General features: G+C 38.7%; 1 protein-coding gene across 4 annotated transcripts in view; it reads left to right on the top strand.

The window, feature by feature from the left end:
- Positions 1-20,835, top strand: part of FTO (FTO alpha-ketoglutarate dependent dioxygenase) — a 338,798-nt gene that overhangs the window by 107,996 nt on the left and 209,967 nt on the right. For all 4 annotated transcript variants that reach the window (XM_019732370.2, XM_074314872.1, XM_074314874.1 and 1 more), the window contains one exon: positions 9,114-9,257. In XM_019732370.2, the coding sequence (XP_019587929.2) occupies positions 9,114-9,257 (144 nt within the window). The remainder of the gene's footprint in view (positions 1-9,113; positions 9,258-20,835) is intronic.

The following is a 20,835-nucleotide window of genomic DNA, read 5'->3' as shown; positions in this document are numbered from 1 at the left end:
CGGGAGTGTGAGGATTAAATGCTTGTAAAGTGCTAAGAATATAACAAGTGTTTATTTTAGCTCATGGTAAGTATTCAATGAACGTTATTTTTAGTTTTTATTAAAGTTACACGTTCATATAATTTTAAAAAGTCAACTATTTCTGTGAGGTTTGTTAAGAAAAAGCAGCAGTTATTGATGCCTTTTCTCCCCATTCTCATTTCCCCAGAGGCAATCATTTATATTCTTTTCTGTCAGGTAATGATTTTGATCGTTAATAACATACTTGCATTATTTTGGGCATTATTATTGGCTTCCTGATATGGAAAGTGAGGATTTACTGAGCCCTCTTTTCTCTCCCTGTCTGTCTACACATGCGCCCCCCTCAGATTCCCCATAGTCCTGTGATAATGGTACGTTGTAATTTTGGTTATGTCAGCATTCAGCCTTTATAGTTATCATGTCCATGGAAATGCCACTCAAAATCTTGTCTTAAACTTTGATTGGCTTTCCTTTTCTTTATGACTTCTTAGTTTTTTCCTTTGTTAATAGTGGTCTTGAGTAGTTTTCTATGTAGTTATCTCCAGTTAAATCCTATGCTCTCTACCAATTGTCTAAATCTCTCAAGAGCTTCAGAACCATCAGATATTCTGTCCATTTCATTGTCATGGAGAAATAGCTACCAGAGTTTTCAAATCTTCTGCGGTCTGGATCGGTTACCTTCTATGGCTTTTTTTTTTTCCCCCATGTGGGATTTGACGTTTGGGGTGGCTCTGCAGAGAAGACGACCACACATGTCCCATTTTATGATATCCCTTCAATGTAATCCGGTGGATTCCCTTCATCTGCTTTGTTGATGACTCAGATTCCTGCATCCCATGTGTTTCTCTTTCCTGATTTGTTTATTTATTTTAGTGGAGCATATATATCCTTTAATTTTTCTTGAGAAAGGATACTTAACTGGTTATGTGTTGAGACCGCGAATATCTTAAATTATCTTTATTCTACCTTGACGTGAATAGATCCTTTCGGTATAGAAATCTTGGTAGGAAATGATTTTTCTTCCAAATTTTCTTTGGAGGGCATTACACCGAAGTCTTTTATCTTCCAGTGTTGGTGTTGAGAGTTCTGATTTTTCTTTATCCTTTATGTGACTATTTTTTGTTGGATTTTTTCCTAATGTTTTATCATTTCACAGTGATTTTTTTAATCCATTATACTGATATTTGGTAGATCCTTTTAATCTGGAAACCCATATCCATTAATGTGGGATATTTCATTTTATTTTTTTATTTTTTGGGGGGATGTTTTCTTGAATTACTTTGTTAATTATTTCTTCCTCTCAAATTTTCTCTCTAGAACCTGTTGGACGGTCCCTCTAATTTTCTTATTTATTCTCTTATTTTCAATATTTTGTATTTTTTAATCTACTCTCTAATTTCCTTAACATTATCTTCCAACTGGTCTATTGAGGTTATTTTTATTTTTAAGTATTGAAATATAGCATAGATCATTAACGAACAGCTTGGTGAGTTGCCACAAAGTGAGCATATTTATGGAACTAGTACACCGATCAATAAATAAAACATATAAACACCCCAGAAGCACTCTCTTCCACAGCAGTAACAACTGTCTTGACTTCTAAGGCCATATATTAGTTTTACACATATTTGAATTAGAATTGTAGCTCCTTGAAGGCATGGTTTGTGTCTCGATCCTTCTTTGTATCTGCATGTAATGGACAATCCCTATTTGTTGCCCCAAATCAGTACGCATTGTTTGTTCTTGAGTAGTATGTGCTGTTCAGCTGCATTGCGATCACTCTCCAGTAACTCTTCGATTTCTGTAACTACAATATCTGCTTAGAGTGAAGAGTCTTTTGATTTCAAGTAGCAAGTATCTGACCTAAATAGGCTTAATTCAAAAGACGAGGAATTATCTCACTACTGAGACCAGAGGTTTCATTGGCTTCAAGTGGACCTTGTTTCAACACCAGTAGTGTGATCAGTTTCCAATTTCTGGTCCTTCATCTTTTGGCTCTTCTGTCGCTTTCTTCTCTTAAGGAAAACCAACTTCTCATGGCCTCCTAATGATTTCCCTCTAGCTTTTATGGTCACCCTCTTTCTTTTTCATGAGTTTTGGGAAGAGAAATTAAACACATACTTTGAGCCCTGGATAAAGCTTTGCCTGAAGCTAGATGAACAAATAACTAATCCTCTTTTGATTAATCCAGTTTGGTTCTGGTCTTCTTCTGTATTATTTACAACATAAAGGTTTCCTGTAAATGTCCAGAACTGTCTTTGTACTTTCCTGAGGAACTGCTGTGTCTATTGTTAGAAGCTTTGGTTTGGAGGATGTATTGTTTCAGAAGTATTTCTGCTTCCTTTCCTGATTTCATATTACACTTTAGATAATATAGTGGTTTTGAAGCTTTAGCTAAGAGCAATTTTCCTGTCCTTTTCTCACTTTCACTTTTCTCCACCAAGTCCATGAAACTTGATGGAATGAGGTTCTGCTATATATGTGAATATTTATATCTTCTTCTTTTTTTTTTTTTTTTTCCAAATGGTTAATCTGAAAGCTGACAGAGCCAGAATGATGTTGAAGGACTTTAGATTTTTCGGGAAGGAGTTTTCACCTTTTGTCCTGAAATCCCAGAGAACTTATAATTAATTTTACAGTTTTTCTCTGAAAAGAGATTATGTCTGTCTTGAATTGCTTGTCTTAAGGCTTCTGAGCGCAGCTTCTTGTTACAGATTCCGAGCTGGACTTATGAGCTTGACCTTTTTCCCTTCTAACTTACCTGAATTCTCTTTCTTCCCAGGCCATTGAGTCCTCATGGAATCAATGAAGGGGGAGCTCAGTATCGGCCGCAGGCGTGACAACCAACAGGGAAAGCGTTTGGACCTTGTAAAACTGCCGCGGAGGATTTTCCTTGCCTGACCTTCCCTAGGGATACAGTCCTTCCGGAGTGTTTCCCAAATGTTCTTTAGCTTTCACCGTTTGCCATTACTCTGGAAACCTGCCCAGAAAAATGATACGAAGTCTGCACATGGAAGCTTCTGCCCCCCAGAGCGATCGTTCTGAACAACAGGTCTGCCCTGTGAGGAAGTGTTGAGTGTCCGCCATTGTCCTTAGTAGCAGTCTAGATTCCTTGCTGGTCACAAAGCCTCCGTGTCCCAGCCTCTCCACCTCTCTAGCCTCTTCTCTTGCAAGTCCATGACATTCATGGGGCACCTGTTCAACTCAGAATCGTTTATGTTCTTATACACCCACCCGCCATTGCCTTCCTTGAATGTGTCTTTCAAACCTCACACCTTCCCTTTTCACCTTCTCTCTCCCTCCATCTTTCTTTTCTTTTTTTTCTCTCCCTCCATCTTTAAAAACAGTTTCCCCGTCCCAGACGCTGGAATGTCATAGATCAGGGCTGGACAGAGAAACCATCGTTAGGCTTCACATACCAGCTGCCCATCTGTAACTTCAGGGTTTTTCCTGCCTCAAGATCTGTGACGTGGATAGGAAGGGACCTGCTATTAATACTTAAGCCTCTCTAGGCGTGGGGTTAAGGGGGCAGAGAAAATATTTTGCAAGGCCAAAGTCTTAGAAATCTTAGCGCTCGGCCAAAGAAATAGGGCTATTTTTTAATGTGTGGTGTTGATGAATATATACTTACATATCAGGGACATTACTGACATATGGTATTAATGGTGTATATTATTAAATATGGTACAAAATTTCAAGTGATATATTTTATTTGATTAGAACTGTCATCTCTTCCTTCATGCTCAGGCTTGTATCTTTTTTTCCTATGTAATGGTGGCATATCGCTTTAAAAATGTAAACAAAATATTTGATGGCATTTACCTTTTATTAAATGGAATTAATTTTTTTCTAAAAACTTGAGCATAAAAAATCAAATTGGCTAATTTTGCGGGGGTGGAGGGAGTCTTAGACATGTATAACTTACATTTAAACTTTGCATTCTTTTGGATTTTGTCCCATCTTTTCCTTCTTAAACAATGTGGTTAGTGGGAGCTGGGAATGTACCAAACACACTGAGACACTTAAAATCCTTCCAGTGTTACCGAGGCTTAGAGGCAAGTAGGAGCCTACCGTCCCTGCTTGTTTCCAAAATAACATGGGGCAAGACTAATCACTTGCAGTCGTAACAGATAATTACAAGTTGATTTTATTGAGCAAGTGAGCAACACTATACTTATGCAATAAAAAATTTATCCGACCTACAGCTTCCCTCCTCCCTCCTCAGCCCAAGGGGGAAACAAACCTTCAGCAAAACATTATTTTAATGAGCGCATTTCAAAGGTGCTGGATTTATGGGACACATCAGGAAACACTGATTGCAATTACTGTCTCTCTTTGTCGTTCAAGACTTTATTGGTGCCATATTGAGAAAAGTGCTAGGATGAAAGTGAGACGGGAAAGCAGTCAAGCCGCCTGGTAGCCTGTAAAGATTACCACGTATTAGCATAACCATACTCAGTGGTATGAAAACCGTTGTCTCTGTAGCTTAAAATCATTTCTTGTACAGTTAAATTGATGTGACCAGAGAGGGAAATAGCAAAAAACTTCTTAAACTATTTCTGTTGTTTTTTCACGTGCTACTGGCTACATCTGTTGTCATGTGGGTCCCCCTAGAATGAAGCCACCCGATGCCTTGGGGTATCACAAATAGGAACATACGATTTCTCAGATCAGTATTGTTTTGCTCAGTGGATCTGGACATCAGATAATTTAGCAGGAATGATTGTGTTGTATGCTAGTGTTAATCACATTCCACGAGTAGCTGGTTGTCACATTACGTCACCACTATTTTAGCCAGCCTGGGCTTCCTGACTATATGTGCAGTAGAGATCTCTGTCAGATCACGGATATCAGGACTCTAGAGCAGGGCTTGGCAGATGTTTCTTTAAAGGGACAGAGAATAAATATTTCCGGGTTTGTGGGCCTCATTTGTCTGTGTCTTTGCTATTCGCTCATACTGCTAAGTGTGAACACAGCCATGAACAGTGTGTGAATGAATGGGCGTGATGAGTGTGTTCCAGTTAAACTTTGTAAAAAGCAGGTGACAGGCCTGCTCTGACTGTGGGCTGGAACAAGGGTCAGAGTCTTAAATGCCTGTAGGGACCAGACAGGTACAGCAGATGAGTGACGTGGCTGACAGGGGTGGCCAGTAGCAGAGAACCCATGCTTTGTGTACAAGGGGCAGCTGCTTCTTACCTGTCTCCACTGGTGACCTGTCTCCACTTTGTGTGCAAGGGGCAGCTACTTCTTACCTGTCTCCACTTGTGACCGGCTCAGTGATAGCAGACACTGTAATTCAAGAATAGCTGGAAATGTATAATTTTATGCAGAGTACATTTATCGGTGGGCAGCTAACTTAGATATCTTAAGGAAACCAAGTACAGATCAAGCTGTATACCTTTGTGAGCTCCTTTCTGCTCCATGGGATCTAGTTTTGCAAATTCTAGTATTCTTAGGTGTAGCTGTGTATTACATATAAATACGAACTTCCTGGGCAATGTCATGAGATGGAGATAAAATAATCCAGTTCTGATGCCGCTAACTAACCCTTCTAGTGCCCATGCGCACATCAGTAATTGATCATACCGTCTTTCCTGCGGGGCCTGGAGACAGTTGCAAAATTCTTCTCCACCAGGGCTCAGAAAAAACACAACCAATGAATTAGTTGGGTCCCTTGATATGTAAGGTATTTGTCGTCCCTGTTTGAGAGGACTCTCCTGAAAGTGTTTTTGGGCTTAACCTAGAAAATGGCTTTGGACGTTTCACTGTATGATTTTATTCTAGCTAAAAGCGGCTTAACTAAAGAGTATTTGAGAAAACATCTATCGGAAATAACTACAGATATGAGAAAAGGTGAGATTCTGTTCCTATGGCAGTATCCGATTTTAGATTCAAACTTAGGGAATTGAAGACTGTCCAAAGTTGGATGTGTCCTTAAAGGTCATTTAGTACCATTCCTTCCTTGAAGAGACCATGAACTTGAATTTCTGGTCTGATTTTTTTCACCATACCTGTGCCAAGTCATGTGAATGAGTAATTATAAAGGGGAGTTCCTGTTTTCTTTCTTGTACTGCCTTTGATCCTTGTGCACAGTTACTGTAGAGTAAGGCATTTGGATTTAGGGGTGCTGTGTTGGGGGTATGCCATCTTCGATGCATGTACTTCTGGATTGTGTACGTGACATGTACGTGATACAGCCTAAGTAAAAACACGCTTTAGTGTTCATTTCGATCACATACAACTTTGCGTCTTGTCTTCCCTCATCACTTCTTACTCTACCTCTGTGAGTATAAACCCCACTTGTCTTTCAAATTTGATCTTCTCTAAGAATTCTGCCCTGGTTGTTTGAACCCTCTCTTCTCTACACTGTCTTCTCTACACTTCTTAGTATTGAGAACTGCACTAATTTAGCAGTGGCATGCCTTATTATGTTCTTTGATTTAATTTGTGGTGGTTTTTTTGTTTGTTTCTTCTTCCTGAATTCACATTTTCTTTTCTTGCCATCCAGCACGGCGAGGACTGTGAATGGTGTGAACTGAAAGAACATTTTGTTTTGAAGCGAGCAATTAGTACAAGTGTTCCTTGAATGCTTTCTGTGTGCCAGTGACTAGGGCTGTAAATGGATGAAACAGAGAAATGAACCCTGCCCTCAAAGATCAGAGTCTTAGTGGCTTCAAGTCTAATGGAATTTCAAGTGTTCTCTCACTTGTAATCCTTGATGGACATTTACTGGATGAAAAGCTGCCCTGGGGCATAGCTGTTTCATTCACTGATTTACCCCCGTGCCTGCGTCAGTGCCTAGTATATACTAAGTGCTCAATAAATATTCCTTAAATGAGCTTTTACAAGTTTTTATGGAGGGCCGTCTCCCTGCAGGACTGTTAGTGTAGGCAAATTTTTGTGTGTCCTTTCTGCTTCTTTTATGTGTCTTTTCCACCCCGGTACCCAGCCACATAGTTCTCCTCTCAGAAAAATCAGTTTAGTGTATCCTTCTTGAAATATAGGTACAAATATACAAACACGTGTGTCTTTGTATTTTTCATACAAATTATAGCCTATTAGTTTCTTTCTCTTAAAAATATATCAGGTAGTTCTATATTGGTTCATAGTCATATTACTTTTAGTGCCTATGTAGTATTTTATTGCCTGGACATCTCATAATGTATTTAATGAGAAACTTATTGATGGACATTTAGGTTATTTATGATCTTTCACTCATGTAAACAGTGCCACAATATATATCCTTGCTCAAAAGTCATTTTGCAACCTCTGCAAGTAGGAATTTTAGTATATATTCATTAAAGTGGAACTGAGGAATGCTTCTAAGTTCCAAGAGTTTGTGCATTGCAATTCTGATAGGTATTGCCAAGTTGTCCTTTACAGAGATGGAGTGTGCCATTTTGCTAACACTGTATTTTATCAAAGTATTTGATCTTTCCTGATCTGATAGGTGAAAAATATCTATTGTGGCTTTAATTTGAACTTCTCTTAGATGACTAAGTTTGAACATCTTTTTATAGGTTTACAAACTCATTTTATTACCTCTTATGTGTTTTGCCTTCATAACTTTTGCCCATTTTTCTATTTGATTATTGATGTTATCTTATTGATGTGTAGGAGCTCTTTATATAGTGAAAAAAAAAATTTCCTGGCTGTGCTTGCTTGTTTATGTTTTCATGTGAATTGGACAATCAGCTGGCCTAGTTACCAACCCTGTTCATCTGAAAATCGATCCTAGTGGTATTTTTATTCGTGTCAAATTTATAGATGAATTTAGGGAGAAATGACATTTCCGTGATGTTCAGTCTTATTTCCCAAGAACTTAATATGTCATTACATTTGTTTAATATTCTGTTGTGTTCTTCATTAATATTTTAAAGGTTATCTTCACAGAGAGATTGCACATATCAGAATCTTACTAGATGTTTTTATGAGAATTTTCTGAATTTGCCTATTGCTTGAGATTATATTTTTCCTGGTTCACTTGCAGATAAACATCATATTTGCAAAAGAATATTTTTTCTTATTAAAAAACCTTTTACCTCTTTTTGTGTCTAATTGGGGCTCCTCTGTTACGCAACTCCAAAGGGCACCATTGTGTTGGCTATTCTTCGCAGAATAATGTTTAGTCATTGTGGTGATTAAGGACATTGTTTTCTAATTCTGATGTTTCCCTGTTAAAATATGATGCTGGGGTTGGAGTTGAGATAGATCAGTATTTTGTCATCTTAAGGAACATGATAGCCAGTTATTTCTATCTTATGGAGGTTTTTATCATGAAAAGATGTATTTTATTGAATACTTTCATGTATCTCTGGTGACTCATGATTTTTAAAAATTATGAATATGATTAATGTTAAGTATAAGTTTTGCATATTGAACTGTCCTTGTATTTCTGGAATAATTTCTACTTAATATTGTGGATGGTTATTCTTTCAATATCCTGCTGGATTTGGATTCTATTTCCTTATATTTATTTAGGACTTTGCATTGATTTTCAGGTGGGTGACTGCATGCGCATTTGTGTATTTGCGACTCTGTGTGTGTTTTCTCTTTGGATTTTGATACATATTATTCTATTTTATCTTCATGAAAAGAATTTGGAAACTTTTCTTTTTCTATGGTCTTAAACAATTTAAAGTGTGTTGAAATTACCTGTTCCTTAATTGTTTGGTAGAATTCTCCTTTGAAACTCTGTAGGCCTGTATTTTCCTGAGCAATTTGACAACTTCCTCTATACCTTTTGTGTCTTGTTTAGCTTTTCTATCTCTTCTGATGTCGCTTTTGGCAATTAATACATCCCTAAAAACTAACCATTTAATTGAGATTTTCTAATTTATTTGCTTGGAGTTGAACAAAATAATCTTATTTTCCTTGGTATCTGTGGTTATTTCCTCACCATTTTAAGATGTTTCGATTAAAAAATAAATTGATGTTAAAAATATTCTAAAGAATGTTTTTTTTTTTTAATAAATATGATGTAAAGGAGGATATTTTTATTAAAACTTAAATTATTCCTAAGATAACTATTGTAAAAGTCAGAACTTGAGATGAAACATTTCCTGTTTGGTCACTCTGCTCTCTTTTAACAGGCCCGGAAGAGGAAAATGAGGAGGACCCTCAACTTGAAGGCAGAGATCCTGATATTTGGCACGTTGGTTTCAAGATCTCGTGGGACATAGAGACCCCTGGTTTGGCAATACCCCTCCACCAAGGAGATTGCTATTTTATGCTTGGTAATTAGCTGTATCAAAACTTTGCTGATGCTCTGTTGTGTAAGGTTTAGATTACTGGGTACATATTTTGAATATATCTTTTCAAATATGTTTCAAGTATTTCACAGTGATAGTAAAACTTCTCCATGTAACTATGTAACTAGTTTTTTTTTTTGAGATAATGCTAATTTTTCAAAGTTGCTTTTCTTTTCATTCTCAGTCTTTACAGAGTTCCCTAAATGTGCTAAACAATTTTCAGGACTCCTCATCAGAGCTACTAAGTCATCAAAATCAACTTATCAGTGTGAAGTTGTTGTTTTTTTTCATTTTTTTAAAAATTTTTATTGGGGAATATTGGGGAACAGTGTGTTTCTCCAGGGCCCATCAGCTCCAAGTCATTGTCAAATCTACTTGTCGGAGGCGCAGCTCAGTTCCCAAGTCCAGTCGCCATTTTCAATCTTTAGTTGTACGGGGCTCAACCTACCATCCTATGTGGGAATTGAATTGGCAACCTTGTTGTTCAGAGCTCCTGCTCTAACCAACTGAGCCATCCGCTGCCCCCTCAGTGTGAAGTTTTAAAAATAGTTCCCTGTTGATATAAGTTCTCACTGAGGAGGGTTTTTTTTTGTCAGTTTTGAATTTAGTTTCTTCTCAAGAACAGCTGACCTGATAACGGCTTTTCTCTGCACTTGTCATTTAGTTCTTTGGGAAGCAGTATTTCAGCTGTGGCTAAGCCAGCTGAAGCTGTGGGGTTTGTGGGGCTTTGTTTTCCCTTATTTGCTCTAAGTTTTTTGTTTTGTTTTTGGACTTTCCTGCTTCTTTTCTGATGCACAGGGAGTATACCAACAGCATCCTTTCTTACTCACTAAGCATCTCAGGATTTGCTCTCTCCTTGGCGGTGGCTCCTGCTTATTCAGGGTTTGTTTCACTCTTACCTGGGGGTTCTACTCACCTGTTGGTTTTAGAGCTGATAAGCACCAAGACTCAAAGCAAGTATTTATTACAATAATTATTTCCCAATTGAGCATTCATAGTACATGCTCTGGATGCTGCATAAGATTCTGGAGGAGACATTGGGAATGGAGAAAACTTGGCCCCTGCCTTCTAGGAATTCACAGTTTGCAAGTTCAGCCATTACATCATTAAGCACTTTCCAAATTTCACTCCTTCCCACATCAGCTCCGAGGTTCTTGCCATATCCCTGTGCTACCTTACTGTCACTTACATAATATTTCTAAATAAAGTCACCTTTTCCCTTTTACTGGAATGAATTCATTTTAGTAGATTTTATATTACTATGTTAAGTGCAAAACCAGTATCGCTTGGCATAATTAGAAGAGTTTTATAGAGAAAGTAAAACAGTATTAAGTGCCTGCAACCTTTTTTTTTTTTTTCCCCCTGAAGGTCCTGTTTCTGAGTTCTCTTCTGGTTTTGTTAAAAGGGGAGCTTAGTAACTGTTAGAGAGGTGTCCACTGTATAATGGTACCTCCCTGAGATGTCCTGCTTGTCAGCAGGAAGGTTGGAAGGTCATTTTGTAGGGAATCACTTTCTCACAGTGTGACTCCCTGGTACTTAATATTGTGTCCCTTTGTCGCTTAAATTCTTCTCACGGGCTGATTCCTGCATTTGTTGAACAGGATCCGAAGGAAGCCCTAAATCTCAGTGCCTTCCCTCTGCACGTGGCCTTACAGTTTACACATCACTTTCCCATAAGCCAGCTCATCCAGTCTCCAAGCAGCCTGTGAGCCACCGGGCTCATGCAGATTGTGCTTTTCTTAAGTGATTGCCTACGGTTTACTCAGTACGAGGCAGAACAGGGACCAGGATGGGTCCCAGGGTCTCTCTACAGGTGGCCCCTGTCTTAGGATCATTCGACTTACACAATTTTTTGACTTTACGATGGTGCGAAAGTGGTGCCCATTTCAGTAGAAGCCGTACTTGGATTTTGATCTTTCCCCGGGCTAGCGCTGTGCGGTGACGCTCGCTCCTGATGCTGCTGGACAGCGGCAGCAAGCCACGCCTCCCGGTCACCCAGGCGACCACAAGGGTAAACAACCAATACGCTGCAGTGTACACTGTGTGAGATGATTGGCTAATGTAAGTGTTCTGGGCACGTTTATAGAAGGCTAGGTTAAGCTGTGAGGCTCGGTAGGTGAGTTTATTAAACACATTTTCAACCTCCGATTGGCTTATTTTGACGTAACCCCATCGTAAGTCGTGGAACCTCCGTAAAGCGTTTTTCCTCCCGCTAAGGGATCATTCAGACTTGCTCCCTATACCCTGAAATCTCTGTGTGGGAATGTTTTTAGGTTAAGTTCATATCTTCCTCTGCCTCTCCCAGGCCTCCGATACCAAGTTTCTATTCTGAATTCTCTGCCCCATTGTTGAGTATCGTCTGTAGGTAAAACAGGTACCGTGTTTCCCCGAAAATAAGACCTAGCTGGACAATCAGCTGTAATGTGTCTTTTGGAGCAAAAATTAATATAAGATTCGGTCTTATTTTACTATAATGTAAGACCGAGTCTTACATAATATCAGACCTGGTCTTATATTAATTTTTGCTCCAAAAGACGCATTAGAGCTGATTGTCCAGCTAGGTCTTATTTTTGGGGAAACGGTATTATTTCATTTTTTAATGTCAGATACGGATATTTACCTTGAGGATCAATGGGTGTTCATTTCAGCCACTTAAACATCTTTCCTTTAGATACTTTGTTCAGGAGTTTCTATTAACAAATTGAATCTTTAAAAGAAATGAGTCAGAATGGTGCCATTTTTGATAGCTTTGTTAATTTTCTGTAGATAAAAGCAGTAAATACATACTGTAAAAGTTCAGCTACCTTTCATTTATTTATTAACATCTCATGTGTTCTTCTCTGATTTGAAAAGTAATGTATTCTCACTGTAGAGAAAAGAAACTGAAAAGTAAGAAATGAAAATATAAAAATCTGCTTCATGCGGATTTTTGGTATGTTCCTTTTCAGTCTTTTTTCCTACACATATATATGTCTGGAATAACAACCACATTTATTGGGGAGTAACAAGTCAAGCATTCTTTTAATCTTTTAAATAACCCTAAAAGTAGTATTAGCTATATTGCAAAAGAAAAGATCAAGGTTAGATTGATGTAGTTACTTAGCTATGGTTACACAGCTGATAAGAAGCATGGATTGGAACTTGGCATTTTGTTCCACTGGGGCTCTGCCACCCCATGTTGGGCCATGCCTCCTCACCTCCTCGGCGCTGGCCTCTGCTGTGGGCTTCTGCATGCCCCCTCTCCCTCCCTCAGCATTGATGCTCGACCTCACTTACAGGCTTTGGGACTGCATTGTTCAGGAAGGGAAAAATAAGAGGACAACAGTCCATTTGTTTCTTTTCAATTTGTTTTTAAAGTTAAGTTTTATTCTTGCCTCTGAAATAGATTAATAATGAAAATATTAACTAATTACATTGTCCTTAAGGAAAATATTAGATATTTACATTTTGAATATTTGTATTTTGAATATTTTGTTATAGTGCATATACATTTTTAAATACATATTGGGTCCCTTTAGCTATTGTAGGTGATAATACTTCTAAGTGAGTGTTACTATTTTATAGGCGCTAATATCCAAGACATACTATCTGTTCCTGATTTCCCAACTCCTGCCTTCAGATATAGGTGAAATAGCTGGTACCCCACTGACGGGCCAAGCACAGCACAATGTACCCACAGTTTGCATTTAGAATATATTTTCTTATTAAGATGTCATATTGGATTTCTAAAATGAATTTTCCTCCGTCTCCTCTTAAACAAAACAAAACAAAAATGAAAGCAACCATGGTCAAATGCTCCCTTTTCTCTTGACTCTGGAAAATCCAAGTCCTCTAAGGAGCTCTGTGGAAGGACCTCGGCCCAGTGCTGATATCTGAAATCTGAACTTCATAGCACTTATGAAAAGGAAACAGTTTAGCTCAATTTATAATAATATATTGGTCTGCAGAGGAAGTGCAGACTGAACCCTGCTGTCTCAAGTAAATACTCCAGGGGTGTCTGATGGGGGACTTGTCGGGTGCCTGTAATAAATCCACTGCCTGTGGGAGTGACTGAAGGCCCTGCTGGCAATGCCTGAGGACACGCTTAACTGGGGTTGTCACGGTTTTACTTTTAAATTGGAATCTTTGCCCTAATCTCAGAGTTAGACATGACTAGATTTGCAAACAGATTTACAATTTTCACTAATTTTCCAACCAGGACTTCAAAACACACTTAGAGGAAAAAAATATACTCTGGTCTTTTTCAGAGTAGGATGATTTACTTTGCCACAGATGTTTTCCATAGACTGAATGTAACCTGGGAGTTAGGGACTTAAAAGTGACTTGGAGACAAACTATGGGTTTTTCTTTTTTTTTTTAGTGGAACAGATTATGCAGTTCAAGGGACATCAACCAAATTATGTTTCTTAAGCAGGAGCCGGGTGTGGAGGTGGGGTGTTTCAGGACAAAGGTGAATGCTAGGTAAACAATTGGGGCACCCCCACCATTCCCCCCACCGCTTAATTTATTATTATTACTTTTTACATGTCACTGTTCATGACTCCGTTCTCTCTGGTGTCTTTACTTTTGTTACCTTAAATCCAACTGAACTCATTTTCAAATATCTGGTGTTACTATAACAATCAGTTATTTCAAAGTTACGGTTGCCCAGTGAAAATTCCACTGCAAAAAAAGAGAAAGCAATGTAAATCGAAATGCGTAATCTTTGTTTGTTTTGGTTTTGCTTTACCTCACCAACAGTTTGGGGTAAAACCCTGAACAGGCCATGGGTTTTCTGTCAGGTGACCAGGTTCCGGACTCACTGCATTGTTGTTGCCTTTCTGAGTCTCTGCCCCCCTGGCCGACCAGTGGGCATGATACTTGCTTCCCAGGGTTATTGTGAGGCCTAAGAAGAAAATGGGCGGGCAAGTGTGCTGCAAACGGTGATTGAATGTGGGGACGGATGATGAAGACTAGGCCCGGCCATGGTTATCCGAGAACCAGTGAGGCGAGGGGGTGACAGAAGAGTGCCGAATGCTGTGTTCTTATCCCGCTTCCTGCCCCACGTTCTGCCGGCTTTGCACCGAACTATTCCATATATTTCCGTAGCTCATGAAGGAGCCATGGGAAAGGGAAATCTTACCCATCGATTCTTGAGGCTGCGAAGAGTTCACATGTGGCCATGGTTGAACCAGAGCTCTTGGTACCCACAGTCTTACCCTGGTTGAGGCTGAACTGACAGTCTGCCCAGGAGCTTTTTCAAGGTGAGGTTCATGGTGTTTGTAATACCTGCGACTCAGAGCAGCAGGGCCCGGAGTCCTGGGGACCTTTGCTGTGCTCCAACCTGACAACAGGGCATGCTTCTCTTTGGGGGCAGCAAGAGCCACTCTGGTTGGTCAGTTGCCCTCTGAGCAGGGAGAACAGACACCTTTAGGAGTTTAAAGTCTCTGAACTGAGGCTCCTCAGGGACTTGACTTTGAGACTGTGGTATCTTAGTAAATCCTCCAGGTGTGCCTCCATCCTGCCCTGTTTTAGACGTTTTATTCAAAGGAAAAGGCTTTTGTTATTTTTTTTTCCTCTGACCCCACTCCCTTCCTCCCCCAACCTCTGACTGACCAACTGAAGTAAAAAGTACCTGTAATTTATGGCTTAATCATAAATTCTAAATAATTATACTTTATTACCTCTCATGGGTCTTGAAAGGTAGGTGCCATGTTCTGCTTTCTGCCAAGGCCAGGGAATAATAATACAGAAACAGTAATAAATTATAACTTCAGGCTGCAGTCGGTAAGCTTGAGGAATTGCCATTTAAGTGGAAAGTGCTTGAACAGCCAAATGAGCACCTGTCATGTTTATTTTCACTTTGAGAAGTAGAAACATGACAGTCTAGTTTCAACTGCTTGTCCAGTGTGAACTTCCGGCGTTCTCTTACCTTCTCGGCAACTGCACTGTTTGCTCCTGCTACTCGCTTTGGCAGGGTGAGGGTGCGTCTCTCTTCCTGAGACGTTCTGCCCCCAGATGCTGACATTTTCAGACTTGCAGTTTGGGACCTGATGCCTGGTTTGCTTTTGTTTTGTATTCAGGAGAGTTCGGGAGAGGGCATGGCTTGTGAATATGCTCTTGAGGCTAGGAACCTGAGTGCATTCCTAGGTAGTTGAAAGGATTTGCCCACCTCTTATGCTTTCTCACCACATCCAGTCTTTTTGCTTAGGTCTGTATCATTTTGTCTCGAACTTTAATTGAAACACGTGGGATGAGTACCTGCTGAGGGCCAGGCACGTTTCTGGAGGCTTTGACATATTTTATTTGTTTCTCAGAACCAGCCTATTGGGTACTGTTTCCCCGAAAATAAGACCTAGCCGGACCATCAACTCTAATGTGTCTTTTGGAGCAAAAATTAATGTAAAACTGGTCTTAATATAATATATAATGTAATGTAATGTAATGTAATATAATATAATATAATATAATATAATATAATATAATATAATATAATATAATATAATATAATATAATATAATATAACAAGACCGGGTCTTATATTAATTTTTGCTTCAAAAGACCCTTTAGAGCTGATGGTCCGGCTAGGTCTCATTTTCGGGGAAACACGGTAGGTACTCCTCGCCCTCTGATCCCCACTTTTTCCCAGAGAAGAAGATGGATGGATATGTGGGATTGACTGCTAGTGGATACATGGTTGCTTTTAGGGCTATGGAAATGTGCCTTGAGTAGTTTGTGGTGATGGTGGCACAATCCTGTAAATATACTACGATATAGTGAATTGTATACTTTCAATGAGTGAATTGTTTGGTGTGTGAATTCTATCTCAGTAAAGCTCTTTTAGAAAAGGAAATTGATGCTTAGAGAGGTAAAATAACTTGTTCAAAGTGACATACGTAGTGAAGCTTGTGTTTGAATCCAGGTTTTTCTGGGACCAAAGCAGTTGTTACTTCCATTGAGCTTATCTCTGCTAATTACAGTCATGGAATCTTTTGTCTTTGAAAATGTGGAGAAAAAAATAATTGAACCATGAATAGATAAATACACATATATTCTCAACATAAACGATTCAAACAATATGGAAGTATGTAGAATACAATCTAGAAGTGTTCTTTTACCTTCCTTTCCTATCTGGTCCATTTGTAAGTATTAACATCAATATAATTATGTTAATTTATGTACACATATGTTGCTGTTGCTTTTAAAAACGCACGGAAGGGACTTTATTATATAGATTACTGTACTCGTAGTATGTCCTGGAGATCTTTTCGTGTAAGTATCTTATTCATCTTGTTATTGGTATTACAAAACTAATATATGTACGAGGAAATAAAGATTCACACAGTTGAGGATCTGAAATGGAAAGTGAAAAATGCTTTGCCACCTACCCCAAGTTCCATTTCTTAAAAGTAACTAATTTTCACTGTATTTGCATTATATTCTTTAAAGGGTTACCTCCTCAACTCTTGAACATATGCTTAATACTTCTGTTTCTTCATCGAACGTCTTTAAGTTCATCAGTTTTTCCGTTAAGAAAAAATGTGGAATTGGCTGTCTTACACTGTTTCTCACTCTGGCTAACTTTTGTTAGTTAACGTTTAGTTTTGTTTTTCATTAACTTTATAACCAACGTACAGATACTGTCTCTTGACGTTCAGTATGTACGATAGGGAATTAAAGTTCTCTTTCAACTGTATCATTACTTTCATATTTTTGAAGTTTATAATGTTTACATACTTATCTGTAATTTTGATAAACCTACCATGCTTTTGCTGACCCGTGATTATCAATTTTGAAAGTCAGTACATAACAGTGTGTATGTATGTGTTATTTATTGCAGGACCAAATAGGATGGCTGGATAATCCACTGTGATCACTAAACCCATGTCAATGGAAAGGGAAAGCTGTCAGCGTCAGGTCGAGATGCTCCTTCATCACAGGCTCCAAAGATCCATTTTAGCTTGCTTTGTATTTGAACCATGACTTTCTTGTGTAGCTCTCCCTCTCCGCCAGGAATTCATAGATGCCTTTCTTTGTTCTTATTGATAGAAGAATCAGGCTATAGTGATATCTCTATGCCAGTAGATGTTTTGTCATACTATCTGTTTAATGTTTTGGTAAGTACTGAATTCTTCAAACTCACCTGGCACAGTTATCATACTGAGATTTCGTCTCATTTCACTCCTTTGCTAATTCCAGTTACTTGGGTCCCATGTCTTCCTCTTTCTTGGAATTTTCTAAAAATGCCTTCTAGCTACAATATTTTACATTCCTAAAAATTTGTAACCTCTCCAGCACCTAACACAATACTTTGAACATGGTAGGTACTTTAATAAATATTTATTGAGTTAATGAGCGAATGAATAACCCAAGGATTGGCTCTCTCTTTTTTTATTCTTCTCATTTCATGGCATTATGTCTTGGCCATATAGCAAAAGGAAATATTTATTCTGTCTTTGAAAGCTCTTGGCTGCAAAAGGTTTTGAAATCCCTTCCCCAAACAGATGGCCCATTCATCTAATACTTGGATCTCTAAAGATACCTTTTAGACTCTTCCGTGGCACTCTGTTCCTTCAGTGACCATGCTTTGGTTCTCTATTTCTAGTCCAAATACCCATGTGACGTCCCAGAACTTTCCAAATTGACACAATGCCTGGATCAATCGGTATATTCTCTTTCAAATCTTTTATAAGAAAGCCACCAAAGGTAACAAAAATGCTGGTTTCTTTTAAGCTAACGAGGGATGTGTTACTCCTTAGTGAGATCCTTCTATTCTTCCATGTTTCCTTCAGTCAGAATCCTGCTGTATTGGGATAATTCCGCCTCTGGGTTGGGTGAGTGGAGTTTTTTCCCTTTGGCTGACAGTCTTACTCTACCGTCTTTGCCTCTCTATCTACATAACATAGCAAGAGCTGTGGATAAGAATGTTTCAGGCTTTTAATTTGATTGCATATCCTGTGTGTACGCTTTGCCATTTCTGTCACGACAGTGGAAGAAGGACCATGAATGATGCATTTTTTATTTTCTTTTTTAAAATTAATCCTTGTTGAAACTTTGAGCCTAGAACTAGACCAGGAGTGAGTTTGTCTTTTCCTGAATCAGTCCCTACAGCAGATGTCAAGGCCAGGCTGTGTGCCCCATGATGGAAGATTAACTAAACTCTTCCTGTGGAATAATTCTTCTAGGCTCAGTAAACATTTTAAAATGTTTAAAAACATAAATTATAGTCCTCGGTCAATCTATTGTAGTGTCTTTGGCCTAAAATTGGCACAAACGTTTTTCCCTTGTCTTTGTTCACACTGTTCCCTCTCCTGGGTCATGCTTTTCCCTTTATCTAGGTGTATGTACATCTCACCTGTTTTGGGGCGACATTAAAAAAATTTAATACCCGCAGTGCAGGGGCACCAACCAACTAGTGCAGATGCCGTAACTCTTCCCTTTTTGCACTATAGTGTTTGATACAGAAATCTTACCTACTAGAGCCAAGCTTTTAGAGAGCCGGCACTATATTATGTATATTCTCGTATAGCACACAGCACTCAGTGCCTTGTACATAAAAGGAACTTGCCCCATATTGGTAAAGCACATTCTTTTTTCCTTTCTTGGTGTTAGCTAGCAACCGTAGCCGTCTTCCTCCATTGCCAATTGAAAATGAGATGTGAGCTAGGGGTGACCAAAGAGGGGAGTCCAACGTTATATGACGAAACAGAACGTAGAGTCTTCAGTGGTTGCTTCCGTGTTGCTCATCAACTTTATATGGAAAGTTCTGGTCCCTGCAGTTTGTTGGGGGTAATGGGCAGAAGGCAGTGATGGCTCTGCGTAGATGGAGGGGGGACAGAAGGAAACTACTTCATTCAAGTTGTGTGTCAACGTAAGCCCTGTCCCTTCTCATCGTTTCATTCCCCCTTTCCCTTTCGCCCTCCTGTCTGTCTCTTGGGGACAGTTGCAGCCTGGAAGAGTAAAGGTAGCCCTTGCTCTGGTGGGGTTAACGTTCTTTCTGCATATTTAAAAGCAAAAATGAATGATTAACCTCAAGAATCTATTCTCTTCCCAACCCAACGACAGACAACGCATTCCATGCAAGTTAATTTAAACAAAAGAGGGGGGAAGCTGTGTACCCTGAGGTCATCTTCACCTCAGTACTTGTTTTTATACAAGAGTTTTCCCTCCCACAGAAAATCGTATTTGGGGGAAGGTTTACTAATGAAAGCTTCTCCCGCCATCACTGATGGCTGTGAGCCATCGTCTTTATTTGGGGAGTGAATACCTCTTTTCTGAGGCTCTCCTCAGTGACTGTCTCCCTTTGGATCTTTCAAAAATAGTGATACTTACTGTTTTGTTTTTCATTGCTAAGTACAAACGTAATAATACATAACATGAAGTCGAAGATGCCATCAATTTTCAGAAGTTGTCCAATTTCGGAGATGCTAAATACAAAGAAAAAAATGTGTGTCTTGGAAGTGATGAAATATGGTACATGCTCTTTGTAGAGAACTTACAGACTATCAAAGTAGATAATAAAAATGCATAGTAATATCACCATACAGCGATAATATAATTTATAACTATTTTATCTAATTCCTTCTAGTGTTTCTTTCTGTATAGTGGGAATATATGTTTACTTCTTTTTAGAAAATATCATATTAGATACGACATTTTGTATCTGGTTTTTTAAAAAATAGTTTTGTATCTTGAACATGTATTCATTTCCAGTGTTTGGATATTATATGCATTGCTCCGGTGGCCACCTTCTTACATCTGTTTTTGTCTGCATCTGTTCTTGAGGAAAAATTGCTAGAAGTGGAGTATCTGGGTTAGGGTGGAGGGTGTGGATATTTTAAAACTGTACTTACTATACTGTCAGACTGTTGTACAGAAAGACTGTTCAATTTCCATTCCCACCTGCAGTGTGTGCAGTGAGGTTATCGGTTACTTTTACCCGCCTCCTTTACCTCATTCACCCTAGACAAGACTGGGCACTACAATTTAAAAATATTTTTGCCAGTTTAATCGGTGACCATAACATGCTGCTCGTGTACATGGCATTTCTTTACACATTGATGAGATTGTGCATTTTCCACGTTTGATGGCCATTTGTATACTTTTTTCTGTTGCTGTCCATTGGATGATCATTTTTCCATTCTTCTGTTGAGTGTTTTTCTTGACATTTACTTTCTTAAACTCTTCTGCTCGCTTCCTAGGTATTTTTTAAATACACCCTTTTGGATTTTTGACTTAAAATTTTAATATATTATTGTTTGGGGCAAAGCATCTTTACTTGCAATATTATTTTCCTATACTTGAATTAACTTAAATAACTATATTTGAAATTATTTGCCTACTTTTATGCTTGTCAGTAGTCTTTTTATACTGTGGTTTTAATTATGTTGACTGCTCCCCTGGTCAGCTAACGTGTAGGTTCTAACAATTTTTTCCTGAAGTCTTATGGCAGCGTATTCTCTGAGTAGTTGCATGATCTGAGTGGTTTTCTTTACCTTCGCTTATTAGTGTTTCCTTGAATAGCTATAGTATTCTTGACTAACAAAGTTTCCACCTTAAAACTCGAGATGTTGTCCATTGACCT

This window comes from Rhinolophus sinicus, linkage group LG11 (genome assembly GCF_036562045.2).
Source record: "Rhinolophus sinicus isolate RSC01 linkage group LG11, ASM3656204v1, whole genome shotgun sequence".
Classification (NCBI taxonomy): Eukaryota; Metazoa; Chordata; class Mammalia; order Chiroptera; family Rhinolophidae; genus Rhinolophus; species Rhinolophus sinicus.
Note: the sequence above shows the minus strand (reverse complement) of the source record. Positions and strands in the feature narration are given on the sequence as shown.